General features: G+C 44.9%; 1 protein-coding gene and 1 long non-coding RNA gene across 2 annotated transcripts in view; both read left to right on the plus strand.

Annotated features, from left to right (window-relative positions):
* The window catches only part of LOC124010747 (zinc finger protein 239-like), a 41,038-nt gene extending 28,338 nt beyond the window's left edge, over nt 1-12,700 (plus strand). The window contains exon 2 of the mRNA XM_046323388.1: nt 11,883-12,700. Within this exon, the coding sequence (XP_046179344.1) occupies nt 11,883-12,691 (809 nt within the window). The 3' untranslated portion in view covers nt 12,692-12,700. The remainder of the gene's footprint in view (nt 1-11,882) is intronic.
* On the plus strand, nt 5,349-11,886 carry LOC124011056. The gene is made up of 3 exons (XR_006834539.1): nt 5,349-5,618; nt 10,532-10,780; nt 11,772-11,886. It is a non-coding gene; the product is annotated as an uncharacterized LOC124011056 (long non-coding RNA).
* Nucleotides 12,701-16,216: the final 3,516 nt, after the last annotated feature.

Raw genomic sequence — 16,216 nt, forward strand, 5'->3', positions numbered from 1 at the left:
GGACACGTACATTAGTGTCAGCGGACATTCTGAACCTTGTTTGAGTTCCAGGTCAACAGAACGCCTCACATCCTCAACTGACAGCTTCATTAAATAGTACCTGCAAAACACCAGTCTCAATGTCAACAGTGAAGAGGCGACTCTGGTATGCTGGCCTTCTAGGCAGAGTTGCAAAGAAAAAGCCATATCTCAGACTGGCCAATAAAAGATTAAGATGGGCAAAAGAACACAGGATACTGAACAGAGGAACTCTGCCTAGAAGGCCAGCATCCCGGAGTCGCCTCTTCACTGTTTAGACTCATGTTTTGCGGGTACTATTTAATGAAGCTGCCAGTTGAGGATGTGAGGCGTCTGTTGACCTGAACTCAAACAAGGTTCAGAATGTCCGCTGACTACCCTTCTATATAGTAAACCCTTAAGTTATTCCATTTTCATCTCACATGATTTTACATACATTTTTCAATGTTTATCATTTCAATAGCTCCTTGGTAATGTGACCTACTGGCCTCAAACTACTTTCAGAATGTCCACTGACTGGCCGAGACAGGCACCGCGAAGGCATCCAGTGCGTTACGCGACTGATCCCGGAGAAGCTGGCTGGAGCCCCGGGAGAGTTCTCTTTTCTTTGTGAAGGCCTAGAGGCTAGGTGTCAGAGGTCACCAGGTCAATGGGGGCCTGTCTGGAGTCAGGAAGGCCCCAAGGAGAAGGCCCAAGTGAATTGATGTGTGAGTGACACTGTCCTTCAGGGGGCAGAGCAGGCAAATGAATGTAACATTGTGTGAGATGAAATGGGTTCGCACTGTGAAGAGACATGAGAGGTGTAGAATAAGTGGGAGGCCTCGGCCGCCCGTTGAAATACCACTACTCTTATGGCCAGGGGCCAGATACAGAGCGTGAGAGTGCCCAGGCAGGCGGGCAGAAGGCATAAGACACTGGGCTCTGGATAGGTAGGGGGCTAGGTGGTGGTCGCCAATCTGGTGGGACTGTGAGCCAGGTTGGGACTCACTGTGGAAGTCAAAAGGTCACCAGGTGCACGAGGGAGGCCTCCACCAAGGCAGGGGCACTCAGAGCCCGAGCAGGGGTGGCCGGACTCAGGTGCTGGGGGCAGCACTCAGTCCGTGGAGGTTGGGTTGGAGATTTGGTCTCTGAGCTGATAAAGCGGGGCGGGTCACCAAGTGCACAGAGCTTGTTTCAGGTTACCAGGTGCATACGGAGACCTCCATCAAGGTGTGTGGCACTTCGAGTCCAAGTAGGGGCGGCCGGACTCTGGGGCTAGGGGCAGCACTCAGGCCATGGAAGTTGGAGTGAGGACTGAGCAGGTAAAAGCAGGTGGGTCACCAGGAGCACAGAGCCTGTTTCGGGTTACGAGGTGCACGTGGTTCCTGACAGCGGGACTATAGAGATGGAGGTCTTTCCAGGGAGTAAGCTATATTCTAAGGCCAAAGGAGAGGGTTGTTGACCAGGTAAGGAGAGTAGGTGTGGAGGCCTGGAGGTCTGTAGTTCCAGGGAATAAGCTATACACTCTTAGGCCCAGGGAGAGGGTAGGCAGGCAGGGAGTGTAGGCCTAGAGGCCAGGAGTCAGAGGTCACCAGGTCAATGTGGGCCTGTCTGGAGGTCAGGAAGGCCCCAAGGAGAAGGCCCAAGTGAATTGGTGTGTGAGTGACACTGTCCTTCAGGGGGCAGAGCAGGCAAATGAATGTAACATTGTGTGAGATGAAAATGGACAAACAAAGGATGTGTAATGTGTAGGCCCACTGAGTGGATATTCTGAAACTTGTTTGAAGTCAGTAGGTCACATGACCATGGAGCTATTGAAATTCAAATGAAAAAAAAAATTCTGTACTTTGTTTACGCTGACTAACTAATTCAACTATAGGAATACAAAATCTGGGTCACATTTCCACGTTTATTAGCTTTGAAAATAATTGTGAAAATAAAACCTGTGCAATGTTGTGCGCAATTATTCCAACTTCATGACACTTATTTGGAGTCTGTGGCAAGTGGTTTGAAAGCTTGAATATACAACCTGAAACTGGCTTTACCCCAGTCTCCGTAATTAGGGTTTTCAGCTGTTACATTTGCCCATATTTGGCTCTGTGTAAACTACAATTCCGACGCTGTGTTTTAACGTTGAGAAATGTAAATAATCATTGCTTTCAAAACAGCATCCTCACGTTCAATATGACATTGTGGTATGGTAATCTGAGCTAGTAGAGAGCATCCTCACGTTCATTATGACAGTCTGGTATGGTAATTTGAGATGGTAGAGAGCATCCTCACGTTCATTATGACAGTCTGGTATGGTAATCTGAGCTGGTAGAGAGCATCCTCACGTTCTTTATGACAGTCTGGTATGGTAATTTGAGATGGTAGAGAGCATCCTCACGTTCATTATGACAGTCTGGTATGGTAATCTGAGCTGGTAGAGAGCATCCTCACGTTCTTTATGACAGATAAGAGCGTCTGCTAAATGACTTAAATGTAATGTAAATGTAATCTGAGCTGGTAGAGAGCATCCTCAAATTCAATATGACAGTACGGTATGGTAATCTGAGTGTGAGGCGCAAAAGCAAACTGACCAGAATAGTAAACACAGCCAGCAAAGCAATTGGTCGACCACAGGCACATTTGAGCAGTCTGTTCCACAATGCAACCAAAAAGGCGGCACAGGCTGTCATTGGCGACCCCTCCCACCGTCTACACCCGCAGTTCCAGAGGTTTCCCTTCTGTTTGACGCTTAAGAACACCCATCACCAAGAAGAACGTGTTCAAACATTCATTCGTTCCTTGTGTAACCGATGTGAAATGGTTAGCTAGTCAGCGGGGTGCGCGCTAATAGCGTTTCAATTGGTGACGTCACTCACTCTGAGACCTTGAAGTAGTTGTTTCCCTTGCTCTGCAACCTGCCACTGGCTTTTGTGGAGCAATGCTTCGTGGGAGGCAGTTGTAGATGTGTGCAGAGGATCCCTGGTTCGAGCCCAGGTAGGGACAAGGAGAGGGACAGAAGCAATACTGTTACACTTGTGCTGACTACTAAATGCAAAGTAAATTGTATCGATATATTGTAAATGAGAACTTGTTCTCAACTTGCCTACCTGGTTAAATAAAGGTGAAATAAATAAAAAATAAATAAATGTACTTGTTTATCTAGTGCAGTTGGAACAGTAGTCGTCGTGAGTGAATGTATGTCCTCTAAATTGATAGTGTATGCAACATGATGGACTGTTTAAATATGATTTATGCGATTATTTATGAAGGTGATGTGAAACAAAAATTGGACAATAAAGTGTTATTCTATTCTAATAGTGTGTTGGGCCACCACGAGCCACCAGAACAGCTTCAATGCGCTTTGGCAGAGATTCAACAAGTGTCTGGAACTTCACATGCTTTTTGGGGGCCCATACTGCTAAGCAAGGACGAGGAAGTGATTCGCTGGTTGGGGTAAGGTTCTCAAAAACATGTAAAATCACAAAAAGTGTTTGAACCCTTTTATAAAATTACATTTACATCAAAAATAGTGAAAAGGACATTTCTCCTTTAATGGGAGGCAGACTGGGCATGGTTTTACATGTCTTTTTTATTTATATTTTTATTTAACCTTTATTTAACTAGGCAAGTCAGTTAAGAACAAATTCTTATTTTCAATGACGGCCTAGGAACAGTGGGTTAACTGCCTGTTCAGGGGCAGAACGACAGATTTGTACCTTATCAGCTCGGGGTTTGAACTCGCAACCTTCCGGTTACTAGTCCAACTCTCTAACCACTAGGCTACCCTGCTGCCAACCAGAGATTGTTTGAGCTACTACATTCAAAATGTGATAGGAACAACTGTCTGCGACAAATTAGTATTGGTATTAGATCTCTAAATCAAACAGGCAAGGTGTGACTGAGTTGTTGTAAAACATCTCCTTTAACTTAGAACTACCCCTCCCAGATCCGGGAGTGTCAGCAACTGACACTAATTAGCATAACTAATACGGACAAAAAAAATATTACTAGAAAATATTCAGAAAATCACAAGTGACATATTGAAACATATCTTAGCCTTTTGTTAAATCACCCTGTCATCTCAGATTTTGAAATTATGCTTTACAGCCAAAGCTAGACAAGCATTTGTGTAGGTTTATCGATAGCCTAGTGTTTGATGTCCAGCTAGCAGCAGGCAACTTGGTCACGAAAATCAGAAAAGCAATCAAATAAATCGTTTACCTTTGATGAACTTCGGATGTTTTCACTCACAAGACTCCCAGTTAGACAGCAAATGTTCATTTTGTCCCATAACGATGATTTTTTATAGCCGAAATACGTCATTTTGTTCTTCACGTTTGGTTGAGAAATCCACCGGAAACTGCGGTCACGGACAAAGCCGAAAAATATTCCAAATTAGATCCATAATATCGACAGAAACATGGCAAATGTTTTTTATAATCAATCCTCAAGGTGTTTTTCAAATATCTATTCGATAATATATCAACCCGGGCAGTTGGCTTCCCAGTAGGAGCAAGAGGCACAAGGGCCGCCTTTGTCGCTGACGCAATGTTGTCGTTCAGGGTCATTTTTCCAAATAAAAAGCCTGAAACTATGTCTTGTGACACTAGACACATTTAGGGAAGCCATAGAAAAAGGAATCTGGTTGATATCCCATTCACTGCTCAATAGGGATGCATAGGAACGCTGAAGTTTCTAAATAAGAGTGGCCCAATTAACACGTTGCAATTTCTACTGCCTCTGAACTGGCGGGCTCACTAAACACAAATACTACATTTGTAAATTATGCCTGAGTGTTGGAAGGTGCCCCTGAAAACCGTAAATAAAAATACATTAAATAAAAATAAAAAACTGGAAAATCATGCCGTCTGGTTTGCTTAAAGATGCACTATGGAAACAAATCCTCAATTTCCTGGTTGCAAAATGTTCCGTTTGTGGCAAAACAAGCAATCATTGTGTAGAGAATCATTGTACCATCTAAACCGCTGTGAAATATATTTTCCATAACCAACTGGGCTATCTGGAGTGATCAGAGAGTAGACTAAAGAAGTGAAGTAGACAAATTGCCAGTGAAGAAGTTCTATGAAATGAGTCTGTGTAGTTACTAGGCTTGGGCGTAATTCCGTAGATACCAGAATACTTGGGAAAAAGCCATAGGATGGTTTTTCAATACCGTTGAAACTATTTTCTTCGAAGTCAAATATTTGTAGCTACTTTTTAAGTAAATGCCTGCAGTTAACTTGTGCAATACTTTAGGAGATAAAGAACAGCGTTCTTATTTGCCTCTGTCACATTATTATGTAGTTTACGGTAGTCCCCCAGTCACGTGGTGTTTGATGACAAAGAGAAGAGACCTGAGTGTTCCTCACAAAATGGCGGTCAGTCAGCGTAGATACGTTAAAGGAATTATTGGATTTCCTCTCCCAAACCCCGACCAGTCATAAAACAACATTGATTAAAACGTTGTTCGGAACGACACAATGTCATGTGTACAACATCTAAAGACCCGCATCACTATCATGGGAGCTTTGCCGTTTCTAAAAGGACGTATTTCGGGGGTTTTGGAGACTTGTTTTATTCCCCGCGCCCATACTGCTAAACAAGGATGAGGGCACGATTTGCTGGTTGTGGTAAGGTTCTCAAAAGTATGTGAAATCACAAACATACTGTCTGGACCCTTCTATAAAAAATGGATTTACATAAAAATGAGTGATTTAGTGTAGAGGATATAGGGGATGGTTGCATTTTTTGTCTACATCTCAGATCATTTTGAGCTAGTACATTCAAAATGTGAATAGGAACATCTGTCTGTTACAAAGTAGTATTGGTTTTATCTCTCTAAATCAAACAGACAAGGTGTGACTGTCTCAAACACAAGGAGTGACATGTTCCAAATTCCCCTACCTCCCGGGTCAGTTGTAACAATTCCCCTACCTCCCGGGTCAGTTGTAACAATTCCCCTACCTCCCGGGTCAGTTGTAACAATTCCCCTACCTCCCGGGTCAGTTGTAACAATTCCCCTACCTCCCGGGTCAGTTGTAACAATTCCCCTACCTCCCGGGTCAGTTGTAACAATTCCCCTACCTCCCGGGTCAGTTGTAACAATTCCCCTACCTCCCGGGTCAGTTGTAACAGGCATTGGGGTGAGATGTTCCAAATTCCCCCACCTCCCGGGTCAGTTGTAACAATTCCCCTACCTCCCGGGTCAGTTGTAACAATTCCCCTACCTCCCGGGTCAGTTGTAACAATTCCCCTACCTCCCGGGTCAGTTGTAACAATTCCCCTACCTCCCGGGTCAGTTGTAACAATTCCCCTACCTCCCGGGTCAGTTGTAACAATTCCCCTACCTCCCGGGTCAGTTGTAACAATTCCCATACCTCCCGGGTCAGTTGTAACAATTCCCCTACCTCCCGGGTCAGTTGTAACAATTCCCATACCTCCCGGGTCAGTTGTAACAGGCATTGGGGTGAGATGTTCCAAATTCCCCCACCTCCCGGGTCAGTTGTAACAATTCCCCTACCTCCCGGGTCAGTTGTAACAATTCCCCTACCTCCCGGGTCAGTTGTAACAATTCCCATACCTCCCGGGTCAGTTGTAACAATTCCCCTACCTCCCGGGTCAGTTGTAACAATTCCCCTACCTCCCGGGTCAGTTGTAACAATTCCCCTACCTCCCGGGTCAGTTGTAACAATTCCCCTACCTCCCGGGTCAGTTGTTACAATTCCCCTACCTAGTCCCGGGGTACAGGCTTGGTGGGCCCATCAGTTTAGACAGTGGTACGGTAGTCCCGGGGTACAGGCTTGGTGGGCCCATCAGTTTAGACAGTGGTACGGTAGTCCCGGGGTACAGGCTTTGTGGGCCCATCAGTTTAGACAGTGGTACGGTAGTCCCGGGGTTACAGGCTTGGTGGGCCCATCAGTTTAGACAGTGGTACGGTAGTCCCGGGGTACAGACTTGGTGGGCCCATCAGTTTAGACAGTGGTACGGTAGTCCCGGGGTACAGGCTTGGTGGGCCCATCAGTTTAGACAGTGGTATGTTAGTCCCGGAGTACAGGCTTGGTGGGCCCATCATTTGTATTCCCAGCACTGCACCCAGACCTCATTAGGCTTGTTATAACTAACCCTGATGCTTGCAGCCATTAGTTAGCTTCAACTTTAGCTACATGTTTAAACTTTAGCATTGCTAACTTGCATCAAATCGATATTTATTTATTTTTATTTAACTACGCAAGTCAGTTAAGAACAAATTCTTATTTTCAATGACGTCATAGGAAGAGTGGGTTAACTGCATTGTTCAGGGGCAGAACGAGACTTTTACCTTGTCACCTCGGGGATTAGATCTTGCAACCTTTTGGTTACTAGTCCAATGCTCTAATCACTAGGCTACTTGCCGCCCCCATATCTACACAAACTGGTTATGAACCTGAAATAACTACAAACTACTAACTACAAACTACTAACTACAAACTACTAACTACAAACTACTAACTACAAACTACTAACTACAAACTACTAACTACAAAGCAGGTGATGCCGTCACAAAAACACATTTGGCCCCAAATATGTCTTTCTTACTTCAAACTCAGATTTAGTTTTTCAATAAGGGTCTTGCTTCTTCACATGAGGGTTGAGGACCAAACTGAGCATGTGCACAGTGAATCACATGATTTTAGCTTGTTCCTGCTTGACGATATATTAAGTGTCACAGTTATCCTGTGTTACAACCATCCCGGTCTCCCTAAAATAGGAAACTTCTCCTTTTAACTAAACTCAACAAAAAAAAAAGAAAGTCCGCTCACTGTCAACTGCGTTTATTTTCAGCAAACTTAACGTGTAAATAATTGTATGAACATAAGATTCAACAGCTGAGACAAGTTCCACAGACGTGACGAACAGAAATGTAATAATGTGCCCCTGAACAAAGGAGGTCAAAATCAAAAGTAACAGTCAGTCTCTGGTGCATTAAGTACTGCAGTGCATATCCTCCTCATGGACTGCACCAGATTTGCCAGTTCTTGCTGTGAGATGTTACCCCACTCTTCCGCCAAGGCACCTGCAAGTTCCCGGACATTTCTGGGGGAATGGCCCTAGCCTTCACCCTCCGATGAGGGAGGAGGATGTCTTCCTGTAACGCACAGCGTTGAGATTGGCTGCAATGACAACGAGCTCAGTCCGATGATGCTGTGACACACCGCCCCAGACCATGATGGACCCACCACCTCAAAATCGATCCCGCTCCAGAGTACAGGCCTCGGTGTAATGCTCATTCCTTCGACTATAAACGCGAATCCGACCATCACCCCTGGTGAGACAAAACCGCGACTCGTCAATGAAGAGCACTTTTTGCCGGTCCTGTCTGTTCCAGCGACAGTGGATTTGTGCCCATAGGCAACGTTCTTGCCGATGATGTCTGGTGAGGACCTGCGTTACAACAGGCCTACAAGCCCTCAGTCCAGCCTCTCGAAGCCTATTGCGGACAGTCTGAGCACTGATGGAGGGATTGTGCTTTCCTGGTGTAACTCGGGCAGTTATTGTTGCCAACCTGTACCTGTCCCGCAGGGGTGATGTTCGGATGTACCGATCCTGTGCAGGTGTTGTTACACGTGGTCTGCCACTGCCACTGCCGTCTTAGGCATCTCACAGTACGGACATTGCGGACATTGCAATTTATTGCCTTGGCCACATCTGCAGTCCTCATGCCTCCTTGCAGCATGCCTAAGGCACGTTCACATAGATGAGCAGGGACCCTGGGCATCTTTCCTTTGGTGTTTTTCAGTCAGTGGAAAGGCCTCTTTAGTGTCCTAAGTTTTCATAACTGTAACCTTAATTGCCTACTGTCTGTAAGCTGTTAGTGTCTTAATGACTGTTCCACAGGTGCATGTTCATTCATTGTTTATGGTTCATTGAACAAGCATGGGAAACAGTATTTAAACCTTTTACAATGAAGATCTGTGAAGTTATTTGGATTTTTACGAATTATCTTTGAAAGACAGAGTCCTTTTTTTTGTTGTTGCTGAGTTTAGTTTACTATTGATATTTCCTGGCAACTTTTACTCCTCTACATTCCTAAAGAACATATGTCCTTTTTACTCCCATACATTTTCACTGACTCCCAAAAGTTCTTGTTACATATCGAATGCTCAGGCAGAGGAGAGCAATATGGTCCAATTCACGCGTTGTCATCCCTGCTGCCTCTGATCTGTCAGCCTCACTAAACGCAAATATTGCGTTTGTAAATGATGCCTGAGTGTTGGAGTGTGCACCTGGCCATCCATAAATACATCAAAAACAGTCTGGTTTGCTTAAAGATGCATTATGCAGAAATCCCTCTTCCAGTTCCTGGTTGCATGAATTTGAATAATACGGATAATTTCAGTTTGTGACAAAATAATCATTGGAGAATCATTGTACCATCTAAACCGCTGTGAGAACGTTTCCATGACCACATATTGTACAGTGCATTCGGAAAGTGTTCAGACCCCTTTACTTTTTCCACATTTTATTACGTTTCAGCCTTATTCTAAAATGGATTAAATTGTTTTCCCCCCCTCATCAATCTACACACAATATCCCATAATGACAAAGTAAAAACTGAAATACCACATTTACATAAATATTCAGACCCTTTACGCAGTACTTGGTTGAAGCACCTTTGGCAGTGATTACAGCCTTGATTCTTCTTGGGTATGACGCTACAAGCTTGGCACACCTCTATTTGGGGAGTTTCTCCGATCGCCACAGAGGAACTCTGGAGCTCTGTCAGATTGAATACTTATGTAAAATGTTAGTTTGTTTTTAATACATTTGCAAAAATGTCTAAACCTGTTTTTGCTTTTTAATATGGGGTATTGTGTGTAGATTGATGAGGAAAACATTTTTATTTAATCCATTTTAGAATAAGGCTGTAACGTAACAATGTGGAAAAAGTCAAGGGGTCTGAATACTTTCCGAATGCGCTGTAGTTATTTATCCTCTATTCAGGTGTACAAAAGTAAAAGACAACAACTAAACTTAGGAAGGGGAAGCATAGAAATATCACACACAGAACAGATCTACCGCTTCTTAGACTTGCTTTCAATGAGACTGACAGATCGATAACTCACATTTCTATGTGCATTTGGTCGGGTTGTTACATATTGTAGCTTTAATAAAAGGAATTTGATGTACTTTTACTCAAATATAACAATTTAGTACTTTGTTTCCACCACTAACCATTGGTTGTGAGTGAAATAATACAGTGAAGACAAAGTTATTCAGGAAAATAGTACATAGTGCTGCCTAAAACATACTGCAACCTTGTACTAAATGTTTTATTGAGTCATGTATATTAATTTAGGAAATCTACTATAGGTTAAGTGCACTTACGTTGTGTAATTGTGTGTGTCTATTCTGAATTCATGTTTTGTTTTCAATGTTTAGCTACCTGATCTGTTGAAATACGATAATTGAACAAGAAAAATTGAATATATATTTAGAGAATAAAGAAAGCGCCAGAACTGTCAAGAAAATAACTTTTTTTGTCCATTTCTCTTTATTACTACAGACTGACTCAGATAAGGTCTGAGGCCGGTAACATCAACAGTGACGACAAACCCAGCCTGCCTCTCTCCTTCCACACTGAGTCCAAACCTACAGTCACTGGGTCCTGATTGTGACAGTGGAGCCCAGTTTGCTCTGCAGGATCCAGAGATGTCATCAGTGAATCTGGAAGACTGCAGTCAAACACTGGAACTGAATGTCAACATTAAAGATGAAGAAGAGGAGGAGAAGATTGGGACATCTGTTAATCATGGTAACAGCTGGTTCTATCTATCTATAAGTTATCTTCATAAATTAGACCTCCATAAGTTATGATAGGTTGAAGTCTAACTCTGACATCACACATCCCTGAGAAACTCCAGACTGCACAACAAAGCTTGTTATTCATTCCAACCTCTCCACTCTGTATGAAAAGTTACTGTACAACTGTTTCATGATGAACTGTTTAAATAAGAAAGTAATGTTATTTCATGCCACTGAGTCTAATATGGTTTGATACCAGTATTGTCAGCATTTAGAAAAAATGCAATTCCAGAATTCATTGAACACTAAAATGACAGTTATAGTCAATACTTAGAAAAGAGAAACATTTCGAATTGGAATTTGGTTTGCTTTCTGAATTAACTCGAATAGAAATGGAATTGACCCCAACCCTGGTGGTTGCTAACTTGTGATAGTGAGTGGAGGATGATATGAAATGAGTCTGTGTAGTTACTAACCCTTGTGATAGTGAGTGGAGGATGATATGAAATGAGTCTGTGTAGTTACTAACCCTTGTGATAGTGAGTTGAGGAGGATATGAAATGAGTCTGTGTAGTTACTAACCCTTGTGATAGTGAGTGGAGGATGATATGAAATGAGTCTGTAGTTATTAACCCTTGTGATAGTGATGATGATATGAAATGAGTCTGTGTAGTTACTAACCCTTGTGATAGTGAGTGGAGGATGATATGAAATGAGTCTGTGTAGTTACTAACCCTTGTGATAGTGAGTGGAGGATGATATGAAATGAGTCTGTGTAGTTACTAACCCTTGTGATAGTGAGTGGAGGATGATATGAAACATGATGATATGGCTCCTAATTTTCACTCCTTTTACCCCTTTTTGCCTTCTCCACTTTTACATTTACATTACATTTAAGTCATTGAATTAGTTTCATTCCCATTTGTATTGAACAGCCTACTGACATGAAGTCATATGTATATCTCATCAACTGACTGGTTCTTCTGATGATGTTCACACAGGAGACCATGTTGACACATTCTCTACATCCAGAGAGCAACAGCAGGAAGATCACAGAGCTAAGAGGTCTCATCACTGCCCACATTGTGAGGAGATTTTCCCATTTCTATCAGAGCTAGAAATGCACCTAAAAATACACACAGGAGAGAGTCTGTATTCCTGTTCCGACTGTGGAAAAAGCTTCAAAACATCAAGGTCTCTTACAGTTCATCAGAGAACACACACAGGAAAGACGCCTTACTCCTGCTCGGAATGTGGAAAAAGTTTCTCTCAACAGAGCAATTTAAAAACACACCAACGTATACATAAAGGAGAGAAGCCTTACTCCTGCTCTGACTGTGGGGTCAGTTTCTCCGGATTGGATACCTTAAAAACACACCAACGTATACATACAGGAGAAAAGCCATATTCCTGCTCTGACTGTGGGAAGACATTTTCTCAACTGGTCCATTTAAATGCACACCGACGTATACACACAGGAGAGAAGCCTTACTTCTGCTCTGACTGTGGAAAGAGTTTCTCTCAACAGAGCAGCTTAAAATCACACCAGCGTACACATACAGGAGAGAAGCCGTACTCCTGCTCTGACTGTGGGAAGTGCTTCACAACATCATCTGCAATAAACGTTCATCAGAGAACACACACAGGAGAGAAGCCTTACTTCTGCTCTGACTGTGGAATGAGTTTTTCCCGGTTGAATACCTTAAACTGTCACCAGTTAATACATACAGGACAGAAGCCTTACTTCTGCTCTGACTGTGGGAAGAATTTCTCTCTACAGAGCAGCTTAAAATCACACCAACCTATACACACAGGAGAAAAGCCTTACTCCTGCTCTGACTGTGGAAAGTGTTTCTCTCGACAGGGCAGCTTAAAATCACACCAACGGATACACACAATAGAGAAGCCTTTTTCAGAATAAAACCGTACATTTTTGGGTAGATTGACATTTGGGTGGATTGCTTAAAGTATCCTCCTTTTTAAACGAAGTCTTACAGAGTTGGCTACAATGTCATCCTCCAGACAAGGCAGATCTAATATTACAGCAAATAATATGGCTCAGCTCCAATGTACTGAGAGATAAAACAAGGTAACTTTTATTGTAAAAAAAAATGTGTATAATATCTATGAAGGACATACATTTTCAACATTTTACAACATCCAACATTTTCAGACAAGATAGAAAGGCCAAAGAGGGCGGTGTTGCAATCTACTGCAGAGTTCTGTCCTACTATCCAGGTCTGTTCCCAAACAATTTGAACTTCTACTTTTTAAAAAGCCATTTCTCTAAAACCAAGTCTCGTTGCTGCCTGCTACTGTAACGGTGTTCGTCTGTTGAAGAAAGAGAGTCGGACCGAAATGCAGCGTGTAGGTTACTCATGAATTTAATGAAAGAATACGCGGTACATTAAATAACTGAACACTAAATACTAAAACAACAGAACGGAACGTGAAACTAATTACAGCCTATCTGGTGAATACTACACAAAGACAGGAACAAACACCCAAGAAATACAAAGCGAACTCAGGCTGCCTAAATACGGTTCCCAATCAGAGACAACGATAAGCACCTGACTCTAATTGAGAATCGCCTCAGGCAGCCAAGCCTATACCACACCCCTAATCAGCCGCGATCCCAAATAATACAAACCCCAATACGAAACACAACATATAAACCCATGTCACACCCTGGCCTACCCAAACATATAACAAAAACACAAAATACAATGACCAAGGCGTGACAGAACCCCCCCCCCCCCTAAGGTGCGGACTCCCGGACGCACCTTAAGAGCATAGGGAGGGTCCGGGTGGGCGTCTGTCCATGGTGGCGGTTCTGGCTCGGGACGTGGACCCCACTCCATTAATGTCCTAGTTCCTCCCCTTCGCGTCCTGGGATAATCCACCCTCTCCGCCGACCATGGCCTAATAGTCCTCACCCAGATCCCCACATAACTGAGGAGCACCTCGGGACAGAGGGGCACCTCGGGACAGAGGGGCACCTCGGGACAGAGGGGCACCTCGGGACAGAGGGGCAGCAGCCCGGGACAGAGGGGCAGCAGCCCGGGACAGAGGGGCAGCAGCCCGGGACAGAGGGGCAGCAGCCCGGGACAGAGGGGCAGCAGCCCGGGACTGAGAGGAAGCCCAGTACTGAGAGGAAGCTCAGGCAGGTAGTAGGCTCCGGTAAATCCTGGCTGGCTGGTGGAACTGGAAGATTCAGGTTGACAAGCAGATCTGGAAGAGACGGGTTGTCTGGCAGATCTGGAAGAGACTGGTTGTCTGGCAGATCTGGAAGAGACTGGTTGTCTGGCAGATCTGGAAGAGACTGGTTGTCTGGCAGATCTGGAAGAGACTGGTTGTCTGGCGGCGCTGGGCAGACTGGGAGCACTGGCGGCGCTGGGCAGACTGGGAGCACTGGCGGCGCTGGGCAGACTGGGAGCACTGGCGGCGCTGGGCAGACTGGCGGCGCTGGGCAGACTGGGAGCACTGGCGGCGCTGGGCAGACTGGGAGCACTGGCGGCGCTGGGCAGACTGGGAGCACTGGCGGCGCTGGGCAGACTGGGAGCACTGGCGGCGCTGGGCAGACTGGCGGCGCTGGGCAGACTGGGAGCACTGGCGGCGCTGGCAGACTGGGAGCACTGGCGGCGCTGGGCAGACTGGGAGCACTGGCGGCGCTGGGCAGACTGGAGACTCTGGCAGCGCAGGAGAGGAGAAAAGCTCTGGCTGCGCTAAACAGGCGAGGCGTACTGGAGGCCTGGTGCGTGGTGCTGGAACTTGTGGTACTGGATCGAGGACACGCACAGGAAGCCTGGTGCGGGGAGCTGCAACCGGAGGACTGGTGTGTGGAGATGGCTCTGGATAGACCGGACCGTGCAGGCGCACTGGAGCTCTTGAGCACCGAGCCTGCCCAAGCTTACCTGGCTCGATGCCCACTCTAGCCCGGCCAATAGGAAGGGCTGGTATGTGCCGCACCTGGCTCTGCTCCCGCACTGGAAACACCATGCGCTCCATAGCATAACTACCTGGCATAACCATTCTCCCTTCTAGCCTCCCCCCAATAATTTTTTGGGGCTGCTTTTCCGGCTTCCAACCGCGTCGCCGTGCTGCCTCCTCATACCAGCGCCTCTCCGCTTTATCCGCATCTATTTCTTCCTAGGGACGGCGATATTCTCCAGGCTGAGCCCAGGGTCCTTTTCCGTCTAATATCATCTCCCAAGACCAGAAGTCCTTATATTGCTGCTCCTCACAATTAACAGGGAGAGTAGGCTCAGGTCTGACTCCTGACTCAGCCACTCTCTCTCTGCGCTCTCCCCCAATAAATATTTGGGGGTTACTTTCGGTTTTCGCACTGCGACGCCGTGTTTTCCTTTTTGACTCCATTAGCCTGTAGCCCTCTTCGCACTGCTGAAGCGAATCCCAGGCGGGCGCCTGCACTCTCTCTGGGTCGGCCGCCCACTTGTCGATTTTTTTCCCACGTCGTATACTCCATGCCTTTACCTTCCATAAGGTCCTGCTTTAGCTCCTGCCAGTTTACACACTGCTCGGTCCGTGAGAGGTGGGTGTTTCTGTAACGGCGTTCGTCTGTTGAAGAAAGAGAGTCAGACCGAAATGCAGCGTGTAGGTTACTCATGACATTAATGAAAGAATCGCGGTACATTAAATAACTGAAACTAAATACAGAAACAACAGAACGGAACGTGAAACTAATTACAGCCTATCTGGTGAATACTACACAAAGACAGGAACAAACACCCAAGAAATACAAAGCGAACTCAGGCTGCCTAAATACGGTTCCCAATCAGAGACAACGATAAGCACCTGACTCTAATTGAGAATCGCCTCAGGCAGCCAAGCCTATACCACACCCCTAATCAGCCGCGATCCCAAATAATACAAACCCCAATACGAAACACAACATATAAACCCATGTCACACCCTGGCCTACCCAAACATATAACAAAAACACAAAATACAATGACCAAGGCGTGACAGCTACAGACTTAAAAATCATACAATGTGATTTTCTGGATTTTTGTTTTAGATTCCGTCTCTCACAGTTGAAGTGTACCTATGGTAAAAATTACAGACCTCTACATGCTTTGTAAGTAGGAAACACTGCCGATTTTGCAGGATATCAAATACTTGTTCTCCCCATTGTATATCTCTCTGGTCACCCACAAAACCAATTCTTCCTTTGGCTGCCTCTCCTTACAGTTCTCTGCTGCCAATGACTGGAACGAACTACAAAAATCTCTGGAACTGGAAACACAACTCTCTCACTAGCTTTAAGCACCAGCTGTCGGAGCAGCTCACATATTACTGCACCTGTACATAGCCCATGTATAATCTAGCCCAAACTACCTCTTTCCCTACTGTATTTATTTATCCCATTATTTCTCTATACTTTGCACATTCTTCCACTGCAAATCTACCATTCCAGTGTTTTACT

This window comes from Oncorhynchus gorbuscha, linkage group LG23 (genome assembly GCF_021184085.1).
Source record: "Oncorhynchus gorbuscha isolate QuinsamMale2020 ecotype Even-year linkage group LG23, OgorEven_v1.0, whole genome shotgun sequence".
In the NCBI taxonomy this organism is placed as follows: Eukaryota; Metazoa; Chordata; class Actinopteri; order Salmoniformes; family Salmonidae; genus Oncorhynchus; species Oncorhynchus gorbuscha.